At 33.9% G+C, this 16,741-nt stretch overlaps 4 protein-coding genes, 1 long non-coding RNA gene and 1 other non-coding gene across 8 annotated transcripts; 2 read left to right on the top strand and 4 right to left on the bottom strand.

The window, feature by feature from the left end:
- Positions 1-1,619: 1,619 nt before the first annotated feature.
- On the bottom strand, positions 1,620-5,681 carry NADP-ME3 (NADP-malic enzyme 3). Of its 3 annotated transcripts, NM_122489.3 has the most exons (19): positions 5,324-5,681; positions 4,999-5,119; positions 4,844-4,918; positions 4,617-4,768; positions 4,429-4,534; positions 4,282-4,347; positions 4,109-4,204; positions 3,942-4,013; positions 3,782-3,865; positions 3,592-3,690; positions 3,461-3,508; positions 3,313-3,366; positions 3,138-3,236; positions 2,965-3,054; positions 2,802-2,879; positions 2,635-2,709; positions 2,469-2,559; positions 1,984-2,112; positions 1,620-1,843 (listed from the first exon to the last, which is right to left on the bottom strand). In NM_122489.3, the coding sequence occupies exons 1-19, from the start codon at positions 5,464-5,466 to the stop codon at positions 1,755-1,757; spliced, it is 1,767 nt and encodes a 588-aa protein (NP_197960.1). In that variant the 5' UTR covers positions 5,467-5,681; the 3' UTR covers positions 1,620-1,754. The 3 variants fall into 3 exon arrangements, with proteins under 3 accessions (NP_197960.1, NP_001331265.1, NP_001331266.1); NM_001343952.1 differs by having other exon boundaries at positions 1,638-1,843; positions 2,635-2,879; positions 5,324-5,657; NM_001343951.1 differs by having other exon boundaries at positions 1,638-2,112; positions 5,324-5,657.
- A 1,007-nt stretch (positions 5,682-6,688) lies between these two features.
- On the bottom strand, positions 6,689-7,179 carry MIR5641. Its single transcript, NR_142736.1, has one exon. It is a non-coding gene; the product is annotated as a microRNA ath-MIR5641 precursor (primary transcript).
- Positions 7,180-9,693: 2,514 nt separating this feature from the next.
- On the top strand, positions 9,694-10,424 carry AT5G25870 (uncharacterized protein; the record flags this gene model as incomplete). The annotated part of the gene is made up of 3 exons (NM_122488.2): positions 9,694-9,987; positions 10,060-10,143; positions 10,215-10,424. Exons 1-3 carry the CDS (start codon positions 9,760-9,762, stop codon positions 10,422-10,424), a joined length of 522 nt encoding a protein of 173 aa, NP_197959.1. The 5' UTR covers positions 9,694-9,759.
- Positions 10,425-11,590: 1,166 nt separating this feature from the next.
- On the top strand, positions 11,591-13,107 carry AT5G25860 (F-box/RNI-like superfamily protein; the record flags this gene model as incomplete). Its single annotated transcript, NM_122487.1, has 3 exons — positions 11,591-12,547; positions 12,617-12,757; positions 12,859-13,107. 3 exons carry the CDS (start codon positions 11,591-11,593, stop codon positions 13,105-13,107), a joined length of 1,347 nt encoding a protein of 448 aa, NP_197958.1.
- A 391-nt stretch (positions 13,108-13,498) lies between these two features.
- On the bottom strand, positions 13,499-13,745 carry AT5G04135. The gene has a single exon (NR_142735.1). It is a non-coding gene; the product is annotated as an other RNA (long non-coding RNA).
- A 352-nt stretch (positions 13,746-14,097) lies between these two features.
- Positions 14,098-15,933, bottom strand: AT5G25850 (F-box/RNI-like/FBD-like domains-containing protein; the record flags this gene model as incomplete). The annotated part of the gene is made up of 3 exons (NM_122486.1): positions 14,098-14,370; positions 14,678-14,929; positions 15,013-15,933. 3 exons carry the CDS (start codon positions 15,931-15,933, stop codon positions 14,098-14,100), a joined length of 1,446 nt encoding a protein of 481 aa, NP_197957.1.
- Positions 15,934-16,741: the final 808 nt, after the last annotated feature.

Genomic DNA, 16,741 nt, shown 5'->3' with positions numbered 1-16,741 from the left:
AAATTAGATTAAAGTTTCCGAATTATCTAATAACATATTACCAAAATAAATAAATTTTCATATATACAATTCGAATTAAAATAGCCTGATATGTTATGGAAATGTTTTTAAATGATTTCCAAAAATATCGGGTAGTTATGAATTTATTGATTTTAAATTCAATTTTTTAAAAGAACAAAATCCAAGATATTTATTTAGTTGTTGTAGTTGTTAATTTACTAAATTACCTATGCAAAGATTCATTTAGTTAATTTTAAACTACTCTTAGAATGTTGTAGTTCATACAATGCTTTCCAATTAATAATATAGATTAGTTTGTTGTCTTGTTATAACTCGAATTTAGTTTAGAAATATGTGTGTTACTTTGTTAACAACATAAAATAATTTATATGATGCGTAGGTTAATGCTAACTAATCTGAGAAACTAAATTTATCTATGCTCAATCATACATTATCTAATAATTTTAGAAAAATATATGTACGAATCAATATATAATATATTTCAAAACATTTTGGTAGAAATAATGTATAAATAATACAAATTTTCAAATTAAGAGTTATATAAATTTTATCAGCTTTTTGTTAGCTAAACAATATAAAAAGAATTTTAAACATCTAAAATCCAATTAACTTAAACATTTTATCAACGTAATTTTAGACGGATAAATCTCTATATTGTTATTTTTATAGCAAAACAAATAAAAATAAAAATAAAAATAAAATGGCAAATAATATGTTCCAAAAGAAGAAGTTATGATGAACATCTTGGTACTAAACTACTAATACTCGGTACACATTTAGGCATGCCTCTCATTTTGAAAGAAAAAGGTTAAGAACCAGTATAGATGTTCAATGAATGTATAACCATTCTAACAAAAAGAAATCAAACAATCATCATTATCATAAATAACTTTGCTACTAATAGAGGGCCACCACTTGCAAATTTACCTTTTTATCTACCAATTTATTGTTATTTATTTATCTTTTCTTGACTTTTAAGATTAATGATGGATGGGATCATTGACTTTGCAATGATTATAATTTTAGGCCCAAAATCACTTCAAATATTCTCTTTTACACTCCTTTGCGCTTTATTCTTTTCCCTTTTAATATATTTTTTGAATAAATACTTTTTAATATATTATAAAGATATATAAGACTTTATATTAATTATGGAGATTATTACGGATTTTGTCATTTTCCTTACAAAATTTACGAATTTGCCAGTTTTATTATTTGAATAGTTTAAATTTACGATTTGTTTTTGCTAAAATACATACTTTATAACAAATACTAAATTTTAAAAACAAAAGTAACCAACTAAACTCAAACATCACATGTGAAACGCTTTGTCAATCCTATTTTTATAGCTTAAAGACAAATCCACAAAATTTTAGTGAAAGTGGCAAATTCACAAATGATACTCCAAACAATGACAAATTTTATCATTTTTCTAAATCTATTTTTTCTTTTCATTAACTGTATTATTTCCCCCATTATTTCGTCTCATTTGTGTTCCACTGCAGATTTACCTAAATTAAATTTATTTAATGTCCGGAAAACGCCATAACCTAACACGCGTACGGCAAAGAAATGAGTAATGGATTATTTCACAATTCATAAAAGTTAATAAGGTTTCATTATTTAAAGTTAAAGCAAAAGTATAAATAGTTTAGAAGTTGTCGTATATAGAAAGCACCAAAACTGAAAAGCAAAAAGTAAAAAGCTGAGCCAAAAATGTTAAAAAGAATGTTTTAACGGAAGTTTCTGTAGACAGGACTGTACATGCAGCTCTCTGCCATCTTTACGAGGTCCTTAGGACGAGGCAGATTCGATGCCAGTCCTGCAAAACCAACAACAACAACAACAACAACAACAACAACAACAACATGTACATGACATAAGATTTTTGCCATGGAGATTTTTTTTTTTGGACTGATCCTATTTTTAATATGATCAAAAAACAAGAATTATGAAACTAACCGAGTTCGTAGGTTTTGGCTCCCACACTGGCTGCAATGTTAGCAGAGATCTTTCTGATGTTTGCAAAAGGCGGATAGATCAGTCCGTTCGCAAAATTCTCTTCCGTCACTTGGGAGGCCAGCGCTTCCGCTGATAGAACAAATAGTTTAAAAACACAAATGGTCTTAATAGTAATAGTGAAATTTTTCGTGACAAATGATCTAGATAATGTTTCGTGATTATTGGCGGATTTTTAATTGACTAATAAGCGAAATAAATGAAAGACTATGAACCGGAATAACAAAAAAAATATCTTCTAAAACAACTAAAAATTATATGGCAGGTTAAGTATGGAAACAAAGTAACAAACTTATGAGAAAAGAGTTGTATTTTAGCTTTTAGGCTAGTACCATAAAACCATTTAGGGCCAACTTAGAGAGTGCAGTGTTATATCACAATGCGTCAATTTTTTAATAACAGTTTTAAAAGGAGTGTGTTGTACTTACAAGCTGCTAGAAGCATGTCATCACGGACACGAATGGCACCGGACATGATCAAACCAAGACCGAGACCAGGGAAAATGTAACAGTTGTTTGCCTGAAAAAGGAATGTTATTGGAAGGACATGAGCCATGAATTATAGAGAAAAAATGTTAAAAGAAAATCAACGAACCTGGCCAGGCGTGAATTTTTTGCCATCATACTGAACAGGGTCAAACGGGCTTCCACTTGCAAAGATTGCACGACCCTATAATCAAAACACAATTCTTTTTTCATAGTTGCATCAAATATATGCAAATTTACATTTTGTGAGAGTATCAATAAGCTTTTGATTGTTACCTTGGTCCATGTGTAAGCTTCTTCCGCCGTGCACTCGGCTTGAGAAGTTGGGTTTGAGAGTGCAAGAATCAATGGTTTCTGTAACCAACCACACAAAGATGAGCATAAGAAACAAGAGCATAGCTAGATAGAAATGAGATTCAAAGAAGTAAACAAAAGAAACCTCGTTCAAGGTAGCCATGGCCTCCACTACTTCCTTTGTGAAAGTCTTACCCACACCAGAGGTTCCAATAAGAACAGTTGGCTTGATTGCCTGATTTAAGACAAGAACGAAAAGTCTGAGATATGTTTTTTCATCTACTCATGAAGAGATTTAAGATGAGTTTATTAAAGTACATTAACAGCTGCCAAGAGCTCCTTGACAGGCTTGTGGTCATGCGCCCATGGCTGCTTGAAATGTTGAAGCGATTCTTTGCGTTCGCTAACAATCAGTCCCTGCAAGATAATCCAAAAAGAATGTTTTGTAAATGAACAAGAAATCAAAATCAAACAATCATGTAGCCAACAATACCTTGGAGTCCACAAGCCAAATCTTCTTCCGGGTCTCATCGATTGGTTTTCCAGTCTACAAGACAATACAGTCACAGGTTCTTGGTAAGAAGGAGCAAAGGAATCAAAGAAATGTCAAGAAGGCGCGGAACCGCGAAAAACTATCTAACCTCTTTCGAAATTTTAAGAGCAATTAGCTCAGCGATTCCGGTTCCAGCCTTCAAAGAAGATAAAAAGCTTTAGCAACATAACAAATACTTAACAAAAAAAAGTTCATTTGGTATATGTTTTAAGGTCTCACCTCTCCAGCACCCAAGAACAAAAAGGTATGGTCAGCTAGGCTTTTACCAAGTACTTTCTGAGCCGCAATAAGCCCGGCAAGCACCACAGATGCAGTTCCCTACAATTTAAAACATACAAAACAAATTCTTGCTACTAGGCACCTTTCAAAAAACTTACAAATGATACGAATGTTGAACACAAGTTTTTACTTGGATATCATCATTGAAAACGAGATGACTTGAGCAGTACTTAGAGAGAAGCTCAAACGCATGGTGGTTTGCAAAATCTTCAAACTGAAACGAAACGTTATTATATCAACATAATACTAAAAACAAAAGTTTTTAGTAAGAAGCTAATGATATAATTTACCTGCACCAACACTTTCTCTCCATAGTTTTGTTTAACAGCACACATAAACTCCTGCAAAAACTCTGCATATTCCTGAACAATACAAGAAACTAGACCTTTCAGTTTCCGAAACATTGATCTTTAAACACACAAGAAGTGCATAAAAACTAGAAAGATAGTAGTGAAACCTCGCCATTTGCCCTCTTCTGTTTAAGGCCAATGTAAAACTCATTATTCAACAGCTTCTCATTGTTTGTACCCACATCAATGGTTATTGGAAGGCACTACAAGAAGAATAAAGTGTACACTTATTACTAAACATAAGCACCAAAACATTCATCAGGCTTTTATCGTTACTTACAGCCGATGGACGGATTCCTCCCAAAGCTGTGTAAAGAGAAAGCTTCCCAACAGGGATTCCCATTCCCTGTAAAACTTCCCCACCATCCAAATCAACATAAGATCAAAGAGAGACTAAGTGTTTCAGGTTGGTTAAAACTCTGTTTACCTGGCAACCAAGATCTCCAAGACCGAGAATCCGCTCACCATCGGTAACAACAATAACTTGAATCCCTCTCTGTGGCCAATTCTTCAATACTTCAAGAATCTTTCCCCTTCAGAAATACCACATTTTACTTAAAAATGCAAATAAAATGAATAGAATGATATTGTAGACAAGTATTAAATCGCAGTTACTTCTCTTTCAAGCTGATGTAAAGACCTTGTGGCCTCCTATAAATGCTCCCATACTTTTGGCAAGCCTCACCAACCGTCGGTGTATACACAACCGGAAGCAACTCCTCCACATTATCAATCAAAAGCTTATAAAACAATCTCTCATTCCTTTCCTAAAAGATTCAGATTCACCAGCTCACATTTCCAAACAGTACAATACCTAAACCAAAAACAGAACATTTAATCACCTGAAGATCCATGAGAGCCATGTAACGTTGCAAAGGAACCGTATACTGACGAAGATTATGCATCACTTTCCTCTCCTATAAACACGCAAACTCATATTAACATAACCTCAAAAGAAAATGAAGATATTACTCAAATCATAAACATAAAAATTCACCTGAACATCTTGAGATAAAACTACAGGAGGAAGAAGACCAGTTATGTAATGAGCATCTCTCTCTTTATCAGTAAAAGCAAGTCCTTTATTGTAACGTGGATCACGCATCAATGTATACCCACTGTTCAAAAAAATTACTAATTTTGTAAGAAAAATCTCTCTTTCTTTCTTATACAACAAGAATAGAAAGATCCAAGATTTCTTGGTTTGCAAGTTATAACAAATAAATCAATTTCATTTTAACAGAAGATTCCAAATCAAGAAATTATGAAATATTTTGCGAATCTTGAATAGAAAATCCCTGAAAAAGATATTATGATCGTACCTTGCGACAGAGGTAACCCAAGGAGTGACAAGTTGATCCAACGTGGCACTATCTTCACCGTATACATCAGAGATTCCCCCACCTACACCGGAACTGTTACCGGTAACATATTCATCGGAGATCTGAGTCTGATTGGTGCCCATTATTCACAATTTTGATCAGAAGAGAAAAGATGAGTAAAGGAAAAAGCTTTTAGAGGAAAAATGATGTTTATGAAGAGATTAAAGTGGATCAAACATAGAAGAAGACAATGTGATTAATAATCGCCGATTTTGTAGGCGGAGACAATGACTTATGGTCTGAAATAATCCTATTTTCTTTTGTCGAAGTTGAGGAAGAAAGACGTCGACGAGTCTCGTACTCTTGTCTTTGAGAAAATTGCAAAACAAAACACAACTTCTTGGTTTTGTTTATGTAAACCTACCTTACTAAATTTGAGATTTGATTTAAACCCTAAACTATCAAATGTTACAATGAAACCCTTCTTCGAAATTTGTCAAACTACAAATCACTCACTAAATTTGGGATGTATTTTAAACCATAAAGTATCAAGTGTTGCAATTAAACCCTTCTTCGTCACTTTTTGTTTCTTTATCTTTCGTTAAATGTACCTAAACACAAAAGCAAGAGAGTTATAAAAGACCATTGTTGATATAGATAAGTTTTAATCACTTGGTTAAAAAAGAATCCAAAATTTTTCACAAATCATAAAGGACTTTAAATTGTCACAAATCAAATTTAAGCCTTTAAATATACTCCTGTCAGAAGCCATTTAATTAAATTTTAGTTGCTAAACTAACAAAGGAAAGCAATAGTAATTTTGTATCACTGTAAATGTCACGCATTTCAATGGCATAGTACTAGTAAACTTGTCTCTTCAGGCTATTTCTAGTGTTCACACGTAGGGGATTAGGCGATTAGCTATAAGCCTATCAACATTACTAAAGAAAAAAAGAATCGTTCGACAATTTATTAGTTATTTATTACGATATTAATCACCGTTCAGTGACAGCTTTTTGAATTTCATCGGTACCACAATATTATGAAAAAATTTACACGCCAACGTCTTATCAAGTTCCGTTAATAACAAATCTTGGAGGTAGATAGATTCTTCGTCAAGTTTATAAAAATGTCGTTTTATACATGAACTTTTAAAAAGTGGATATTCAATATGTGAACTTTGACATTAGTCAAATAAAATATGATAAAAACGTTGACCCGCTATTTAACACAAATCAAAATGTTGACTAGGCCAAAATTCCCGAAACGTTAACTGGCATTAACAGATCTGATACCCGCCGTAAGCAGACGTTAATTACGTTAATTGTTTCTGTTAAAATCGAAAACGACGTCGTTTCATATAAAATGAAACAGCAAAATCCCCAATTCAATTTTAAAATCCCTAATTCTATCATCTTCTTCCATCTTCAATCCCTAATTCGTCCATCTTCTAACTTAATCAAACTTCCATAGCTTTCATATCATCTTTTATCATCCATGGTTGCTTAATGAAGCTATGGAACAAAGACGTCAACCATGCGAGGAACGTTTGGGATTGAGCTGTGAAGATTCTTCCTCACGTGGACCACTTTTGGTATAAGTATATTCACATGGAGGAGATACTTGGTAATCGACGGAGCTAGAAAGATGGATGAAGATGGAAGAATTAGGATTTCGAAATCAAACAATGGAAGAAGATGATAAAATTAGAGATTTCGAAATCAAACTTAAAGAAAATGATAGAAGAAGATATGGAAGATAGAAGAATTTGGGATTTCAATTAGCTATGGAAGAAGAGTGAAGAAGATGATAGAATTAGGGATTTCAAAATTGAATTGGGGATTTTATTGTTTCGTGAAACGACGTCGTTTTCGACTTTAACAGAAACAATTAACGTCTGCTTACGGCGGTTATCAGATCTGTTAATGCCAGTTAACGTCTCGGGATTTTGGCCTGGTCAACATTTTGATTTGTGTTAAATGGCGGGTCAACGTTTTTATCATGTTTTATTTGGCCGACCGCAAAGTTCACGTATTGAATGTCCACTTTTTGAAAGTTCACGTATAAAACGACATTTTTCCCGTTTAAAAAAAAGAAATTTTCACCGTTGACACCTTTCTGACTTTTTCTTTCACAAAGAGACAAAGTGGGCTCGCCCAACCAGATTTTAGCCATTCAGCCAAAAATGGACAAATTTGCCCTGGAACGAGAAATGAAAGGAGGCGGTTCAGTTTCGTTTCTTTATTTTTCTGATTACCAAAATTTAAATTTAAAATTAAATCAAAAATACGTTATTAACTTTCTAACAACCAAAGAAAATCAAAAACTGTTTGTCGAAGACGAATAACAATTCCGACGAAACACAAACTCCGATCGAAAGTGAAAGTTCGATTGAGGCTCTGTGCGAGTTCTATTCGTTGCTTAAGTTGAGGAAATTTCGATCGAGCTCGTGATAAAGGATAACAAAAAGAGGATTTTCTGGTTTCTTGAATTATTGTTCATACTCAAATGGCGGAGATAAAGAAGAGTAGTCGGCGGCGAGGAGTTTCGGATGTTAATGAGTTAACAAGCGGCTGCAAAATTAGGGTTGCAGAGGTTGAAGACGAGTGCAAAATTACAATTATACCCTTCATTAAAAAAAAAATTTGTACGTATATGTAATTTACGGTATACGTACACACACATTACTACATACATTACTACCGTGTACGTACACATTACTACCGTGTACGTACACATTACTACCGTGTACGTATATATTATTACCGTTACGCACATATGTTTATATGATATTGCTAATCGTGAATTGTCTTCAAATGATAATAAATAAAATATTATTTAAAATAGAAATAAACATGTTAGATGTTGTTTTATTGTAAAGGCGACATACAAAATATTTATTGAGTTTGTACATTAGAAACTTTTGATTATTTTGATTAGATAAAATATCTTTTGGGGTTTTCATCATAAATCTATTCATATATAATAATTAAATAAAATTATATGGTCAGAGTATAGTTGTTCCTCGTACTTTTGAAAAATGTTATGTACGTACATGTATAATAATGTACGTACATCTTTGTTGGTGAGTTAAAATTGTTGAGAATAAACAAGATTTTAAACTAAACCCTTAAACATACACGATAATATTGAGATACACGTACACGTATACGACCGCTCTAAACAGTTACATCATAAAAATGTCTAAATCACATAAATCTAATACTATGTACGTACACAAAAATATTTATTGGAACGTACATGGTACAACATTAAAATGAGTTTAATTATTCTCTAACCATTGTCTACGAAAAAATTTAATTTTATTTTTTTGACATCCAGATTAAGTTATTATGTAAGTTATATGTATGCTGTATATTTTAATATAGATTATGCATATATAATATTTCAACGAATCGTACTCTCATTCATGTAAAACCGATCTTCCAATACTAAATTGCACACCATTACAATTCATTTCACTTCTACCATGCCTATCTGTATTCGTGTACGTAAAACATTTATCTTTACATAATTCACCAGATACATAATTACTAGTGTACGTATATATTCTTTGATAAATGTACGAGTGTACGTTAACTTCGATTTTATAACTGTAATTTGGGTAATTGGAATATAAAAGTCTAAATATAATTTATGTTAAATATATAACTATATTTGAATACTCATTCGGTTCTCAATTTGCTTTAGATAATTTTGGGTTTACAAATACAAAAAGAATCTCCAACAAAACAATTTATGAACCCAGAAATTTTTAAAAACGTATCATTATTTTCATATCACGTTCTCAAGTGTAATTAATAGGATTAACACGAATTTCTTACCCAGAACACAGATTGTCTCTCCTTCAATCCTTCAAACTTTGTAAAACAGCAACTGAAAACTTCAGATTCTTCACCGTAACACAATTTCGAATTTCTTTTTTCCCCAGAATTCTAATCTCAATTATGTAAATATCTTACAATATAATCTCTATTATAATAGGTAATCATGAGTTTTAATCTTGTCAAAACTTTTTAGCATTAAAAACTTCTAAGCCCAACTAATTTTTTAAAAATTTAATTCCAATCTCAAGTGTCAAATTCGCCGAAACCCAGAAATCATTTAATGCATTTCTCAACGATGAACAATGTACGTACGAACCCGATTCACTTGGATTCTAACGACGCGGTCCGTACGTATAAACCGGGTTCAATTTCGTCAGGGGCATTTTGGTCAGTTTTTGGCTGAATGTCTAAGAAATGAAAGGCGCAGTCCACAATGTCAAAATCTGAAATTAAAAGTGGGTCAACGGCTACTGTGCGCAATTTACCCTTAAAAAAACAAGACAAAGCAAAAACTCTTTCTTCGTGTGTGTTTACAAGAAAATCAATCAGTTACCTTTTCGATTTCGAAAAAAATCAAACAGTTTCGAGATGGAGGATATGAAGAGTTTGATAAAGACTTCTAAAGAACTGAGGAAAAGGATAGAGACAAGGAGGGAAAACAAAGAGATGGCAAAAATGAGAGAGACGAGTGACGAAAAACTGATTGAGAAGGACGAAGATGTGACAAAAGCAGGAGAGTTTAAGGAAATGCTCGCTATAGAAAAAACATGGCAAATCTGGGAGGAGCTCCTTAAAGAGCATGACGAATTTGAGGAGGTATGTATGTATATTATATATATATATCATATATGTATTGATCGTTCTTGAGTTGTAGCATGCTTTTCATAGATTTCAGAGATACTTGTGAAGCTCGAGAAGAAATACTATGAGCTAGAAGAAGTAGAGAATAGGGAAAATCTTCAGATGAAAGAGGTATTTGTCTATATATATAGAGATGTATATTTCAGGTTCTTGAGTGCTGATATGCTTAGTGTGTTTCATAGAAAACTTTGAAACGGAAGTACAAAAGAGAGCTGAAGAAGAGTTCTAAGATCAAAGAACTAGAGGACCGCATGATAAAAGCAGGCCAAATCAACGATGAGCACGAAAGAGAGCTGAAGAAGAAGTGTTCTAAGATAAAAGAACTAGAGGACCGTATAAGAAAAGAAGGCCAAATCAACAATGAGCACGAAAGAGAGCTGAAGAAGAACTGAAGAAGTGTTCTAAGATAAAAGAACTAGACGACCGCATGGTAAAACAAGGCCAAATTAACGATGAGCTTCGAGAAGCACGTCAAGAATTGATTAGGGTATTATTATATAATAATATCATGTTCATGATTTTTGTATTTGTTAACTTGTGTTGTTGGTTTCACATGTCTATTTTTATTTCTGCAAGGGATTGGAAGATTATACGGTTGAAGGATCTACCATGATCGGATTGAAGAAGTTGGGAGGAACAAGGAAGGAAGGGAAGCAACACTAAAAGAAGTGATTACTTACATAATTCAACAGAACAAAAAACTCAAAACCATTGTTGACATCTTTTGTTAGTCAGTGTTTCTCATTTTGTAGTCTCCAATCTAACATTAGAATGTTCTCTTCTGTGTTTCTTGAAAATACTCCTAGTGTCTTTTGAAAATCTGGTACATTAACAATTATTTATTTTAGCTCGTTCAAACTTCAAACTTGGATCGGAGTGTAGGTTGGTAGTGGTAAGGGAAGCTTGGGCTTGGGCTTGGGATTGGGCTTGGGCTTGAGAGCATGATAATGGTGACAAGAGAAGACTAATCAACCCAACAGACTTCTGGAAGTAGACGACCAAGCCTTCTTAAAGAAACATGACCAAAACCCCTTGAAGTAATTATATTTATCTTGGAATAATAATAATTTAGCTATAAATGATAATCTTAGTAATATTGTTGATGTTGAACCTTTGATTAAACCTGAAAACGAGAAAGCGTCAAGTGAGAAGAAGATTAAGAACAGAAAAGACGCAAAAGAAGAAGTAGGAGAAGAAGTAGTTCTCGAAGTAGAAATTCAACAAGAAGGAAGCAAAGTCAACAGAAGAAGAAGTAGTTGTTAAACGTTTTGTGTTTTATAAAAGTAACGTTTGTTTTGTGTTGTTAACCGAACCGTATCATGTCACATATGTAAACAATATCCCATAGGATTGAACTCATTTGAGTTCTAATTTATATCGGTTGATAAAAAAAATAAAATAAAAAAGTATATATTATTCACTAGAAATAAAGGGGAAATTAATTAGCTAGTTAGAAATATTTTGAAACCCTAATTGCTATATTAATTATCAAACCACTCATTCTCTATATCTGTTTTTTTTCTTCAGCTCATATTTTGACTACTAGGGCTTCGATCTCATGGATACCAGAAAGGTGAAATCTAGCTCTAGAGATGCAGTAAACTGTCTTCCAGATGAGATACTTGCTAAGATCTTGTCCTATCTTCCCACAAAACGAGCTGTTTCTACATCTCTTATCTCCAAAAGGTGGAGGAATCTGTTTGCGTTGATGATTCAACTCTTTGAATCTCAACATCATCTCTATTTAGACGACTCAGATTTAGTTTATCCAGAGGAAGGTAAAGGAGAAATGAAAGATGTTCAGGAGAGCTTCGGGGATTTTGTTGATAAAACCCTTACCGATTGCAATACCATAAAGAAACTTTCAATATTATGTCCTCTTAAATGTTGCGCTCATAAGGACATCGACCAATGGCTACACCATGCCATGGAACGAGGTGTTGTGGATCTTGATATGCGTTTTAAAATGGGTTTTACTCCTACGCAAAATGAGTGGCCTTGTAATGTTTTCACAATCAAGACGTTGGTCAAGCTAACATTTAGAATAGAGGTTGGTCAAAATAAAATGCCATATTGTCCAAAAGGGGTTCTTCCAGTGCTAAAGAGTCTTTTTCTCCATGCAATTTGGTTTGCATGCGAAAGATTGTGCCATTCGATGCTTCCTGGTTGTCCAATACTTGAGGAATTATTCTTACATGACTTACGCGGTTACAGATATAATGACAGTCCAAACTTCTCTATATCCCACAAAACCCTCAAGAGACTCACAGTTCACTTCAATAACAGTTTTGAATTGGGGCGCCCAATGCAATTCGACACACCAAGTCTTCTTTACCTCGAATACTCTGGCTTCGCTCCTTGTCGCTATTCAAGGACCAGTTACTTGAATTCCCTTGTTGAGGTCAAACTAGATGTTCATATAAGACATGAATGTAATACTCACATGCATCTATCTCCGATCATTGATTGGATAGGCAACGTTAAGACCCTTTCCTTGTCTCCTGCTTCTGTTAAGGTATGTATCTTTGTTTGCAAAACCTTCTTCTTCGTTATCTTAGTATATATTTTTGGTCTTGCGTTTCAGATGATGTATTCAAGATGTGTGGAATTACATGTCTTTTCAAACCTTGTTAAGCTTTATTTTGAAAGTAATGAGAAAGAAGGTTGGGAAGTGCTTCCGCGTCTGCTTAACAAATCTCCAAAGCTAGAAACGTTGGTCCTCAAGGTGTCGCAATCTGAACTTTATAAAGAGATAATTAATTCACTTGTGCGTTATACAATCCTAACTTTGTATATATGGTGCTTTATTTGTGATGCTTGCTTTAGGGTTTGCATTGTGCAAGTGATCACGGAGTTTGCGTTGATCGAAATGAAGTGAAGGTGTTGGAGATATATGGGTTTAGTGGATGTGGTAGAGAAGTGAGACAAGTGAAGTGCTTGTTGCGGGAAATGCAGTTTCTTCAAGTGATGAAAGTGGAAATTGATGCTCATGATGATAACAAGAAACTGAGAGTCATCAATCACCTTCTTGATCTTCCTAAACGTCCATCTAAATTTCATATCCAGTTCTTGTGAGATTCACATCCCCTCCTAGTTTTGATTTGAGTTAACAGTTTTCGGATTTTTAATATTAGGAGAAATGGTAACCAAACTACGTAACTTTTTAAGAAAATTGAATTTGTGCTAGCTGATTAAGGGTCAGTTTGATAGTAGTTTTAAGAAAATAAATTCCATTTATCCAACTTATACATTTATGAACTGTTCAACATTCACTTATTGCATATCATTATGCAAATATACATGTCTATTTTATTTTTTACATATAAAATTTAGAATATGCTAATTCAACTCAAATAGTCTTGAGTTATGGCCCTAACATATCCATGGGTTACAAAAAACAGAAACAACGAAGCTGCTCCGCCCGGCGAAGCTTTAACTGGAATCAAATATATGTGTCTAGTCGGTAGTGAAACCACGGGTCACTCATATGCAAACTCTGGTGGTTACAATAGAAGCCACTTTGAGGCAAGTTTTTGACAATGAGCCCTTTGGCCAGAGTAACCGGTTCCAACAGTTCAAGTTGCTACCGAGGACAAACATGATCCTCGCGACTAACTCCCAGAAGAGAGCGATCACTTGACATCCCAAACCCTCAACCTTCTAATCTCATACCTAGGGTAAAGAAGAAACTCAAAAACATCTACTTCCACAGTACTCCAAAGACCTAACCTATAGATGAACTACTTTCAGAATTCCAATTAATTTTTATAGAGCGCTTAGTAATTAATTGACGAAGAGTGTGAAATGCTTAACAAACAAAAACGGAGTGTAAAAGGCTGTTTTTCTTAGTAATATAGAACTTAATATACAAAACACATAAGTTAATCAATATACTAAAGAAAACAAAATACGCAAGTGTAGCAATAAAACATGCATTGAGTGATGGTGGAGCATTCAAATTCGTAATAGATAAGCATTAAGGGACAAAACTTCATTACATAAACAACACAGATTCTGAAACCTGTCATTACTTGTGTCTCAAGAATTTCACATGCTCTCTCTAAGCTATTCCAAATCAGTTAGGATGAATTGGCAAGTTCTAGAGCGTCTTCGGAATTTGTGTAGCATATTCGCATAAGTTGAACCATACTTGTTCGGATGTAGAGTGAGTTTTTGGAGGATAGATGAATTCTCTAAGAAGTATTTCGCCAGATTCAGTATTTCGCCATCAAATCTCAAGATTTGGGCATTGAGTTCAACAAACTGGAGCGATGATAGTAGACACTTAGGAACAGATGAAAAACTTAGTTGATTTATGTTATCACTATGCAACAATACCTAAGGAAAAAAAATAAAGAGAGTTGAATGGCAATATAAGATAAAAACACTAAAGACGAAAAAGAAATTCATTGGTTAAGTAAATCATCACCAAGACTAGAGATTTTAATTCCGTACAGCTCTCAAGAAATATTGGTAACCAATTTAAAAGTGATATAGAGAGAGTAACATGTAGGTGGGACATGTAAGCAAACCAAGGCAGTACTTCAAATTGGGAATATTGACGAATGACCTGAGCAAAAGATAATGTAATGTTGGTTAGAAAATTATACATTATAGCAATGTTCATGTCCAATATATAATATACCTTGGAAGTGTACATGAATATCGTCATATCCACAATCCTCTTCATCCGGAGAAGGAAACTTATTTGATTCATCTCCTCAGAACCCATCTTCTCAAAGTCACCATTAAAAGCCACAATGAGGGATTTCAGATTCGGGCAACACTCAAGAAAATTCGGCAACCATTTTAATTCGGATACACGGAGAGTAACGTGCAAGCGGGACGTGTTATCAAATTGAGGTAGTTGTGCTAAATTGGAATAGTGATGAATGACCTGAAACCAAACAGAGGACTTGTGGGTTAGAAACTATTCATTACAACAAAAATGTGCATGTTCAAAACATATTATATATATACCTTGAAAGTGTTCTCAGATATTTTCAAACCCATGACCTTCGATATTGCGGGCAGAAAACTACGGATGCGACTTCTCCTCGATGAAACGCTTGGTTCGCCAAAATCTTCAGAACCAAAGTCTAGATGTATATCTAACTTGGCATTGGACTCCAGATCATTTAATATATAGGTTTCTGATACACGATCATTGATTCTCAAATAGCATATTAGAGGAGCATCAATAACAACACCCGGAACAGAATCAAACACCATAGTAGAACTTCGTAGTAAACGGAGTCTCTTAAGTGAACGAGATTTCACTCGATAAACTCTTCCATCATTCCATAATACATCAATCTTTAAGTCTTCTAAGACAGGGCAAGAAGAGACAAGTCTCTCGAAAGTGGCATCATTGGGAAACCAAACATAGTTTAGATGCATGATTTTCAGACACGGTAAAGAAACAAATTCGGGGTCAACCAAAGTCAGATGAAAGAGTTTTAGTGACACCAATGTCTCACAAACATAAAGGCTTAAGGGCAGCTCATGAAAATAATTCCCACGAACACGACGGACATATAGACGTCGGATGTTACGTGTAACAAAGGCATTGATCCATGATGTAAGATAACATGCATCATGTTCATCAAAATATAACTTAAGATTGTGTATACATGAAACCCTAGTGGAATCGAAAAACCTATCACCAAAACTCCTAAAGGTATTGAAATTTGGGAATATCGAATATATCAATTCCAAACTAGGAACACTAAGCCAGATATTCTTCCATCTAGTGGATAAAACGCTTGTCGTGACAACCTCCTTTATGGGAAGATGAGAAAGTATCTGACATATCAAAGGATCAGATAATTGGCTTAACCTATTTATGAGTATCAACCTATTGGAATAACGAACCTGTTTTGAGTTTTTTCTACCCATCATCACTGTTTTCTCCTGAAAAAAACAAAATTACCAATAATTTGGGCAAAACAAAATTGCAGCACAAGGTTTTAAAGAGCCGACTTGGAGGCGTAGGTTAGTTACACTCATTTTGGACCTAGTATGGGCTGAATTTTAAGTAACCCTAATTCATAAGTCTAAAATTCAACGTTAGTTAGTGTTCTATTTTTATTTTTATTTTAACTTTAGTTCGTTGTTCTCTTATTTTGTATCTCCAATCTAAAATTGGTGCGTTCTCTAAATCTTCATTTTAATATAACTAAAAGTCTTAAACTATATACTCTTATTAATATAACTCTTTTTTTTGTCATCAGATATTATTTAGAGCTCAGAAAAGCCAATTCTGAGGAAAATTGTTTACAAAAGTGATATGAAGCGGTTCAGTACAATTTTTTTGTGCCAATTTGTCCACCTTAACATTTGCAGTACGAGAAATTAAAGATAAGCAAAAACTTATGAATTCTTCCTTGTCGGTCCGGAATTCCTCCAAATAAGTTGAAAACACTGGCCATTCGGTTGGAGAAGACATCATCTTCACCAGGTCTGCACAGTCTGTAAAAAAAAGTTATTTCTTGATTGTCGGCAAAATTCATACACTTCATCGCCGAGAGTAGAGCTTTGACTTCTATATGAAGTGGAAAAAGACTTCTACGCAGATTAGCAGCTCTCATGGTTGACGAGTCTTTATTTGATAATGTGCAAAACCACCCTAATCCAAAAAACTTATCGCTTCCTTTCCAAGATCCGTCCACAAAAAAATGAAAACCAGAATAAAGATTATCATGTGATA

The sequence above is a fragment of the Arabidopsis thaliana genome, chromosome 5, assembly GCF_000001735.4.
Source record: "Arabidopsis thaliana chromosome 5, partial sequence".
Classification (NCBI taxonomy): domain Eukaryota; kingdom Viridiplantae; phylum Streptophyta; class Magnoliopsida; order Brassicales; family Brassicaceae; genus Arabidopsis; species Arabidopsis thaliana.
This window is presented reverse-complemented; position numbering and strand designations above follow the sequence as displayed.

Bases quoted from the DNA above. Each gene is read 5' to 3' on its own strand.
- NADP-ME3 (NM_122489.3), bottom strand. From the start codon at position 5,466: ATGGGCACCAATCAGACTCAGATCTCCGATGAATATGTTACCGGTAAC. The intron at 5,120-5,323 runs GTACGATCATAA...TTTTTTGAACAG, and splicing joins TGGGTTACCTCTGTCGCAAG to TGGGTATACATTGATGCGTG. The intron at 3,691-3,781 runs GTAAAAACTTGT...TTTAAATTGTAG, and splicing joins TTTTCAATGATGATATCCAA to GGAACTGCATCTGTGGTGCT.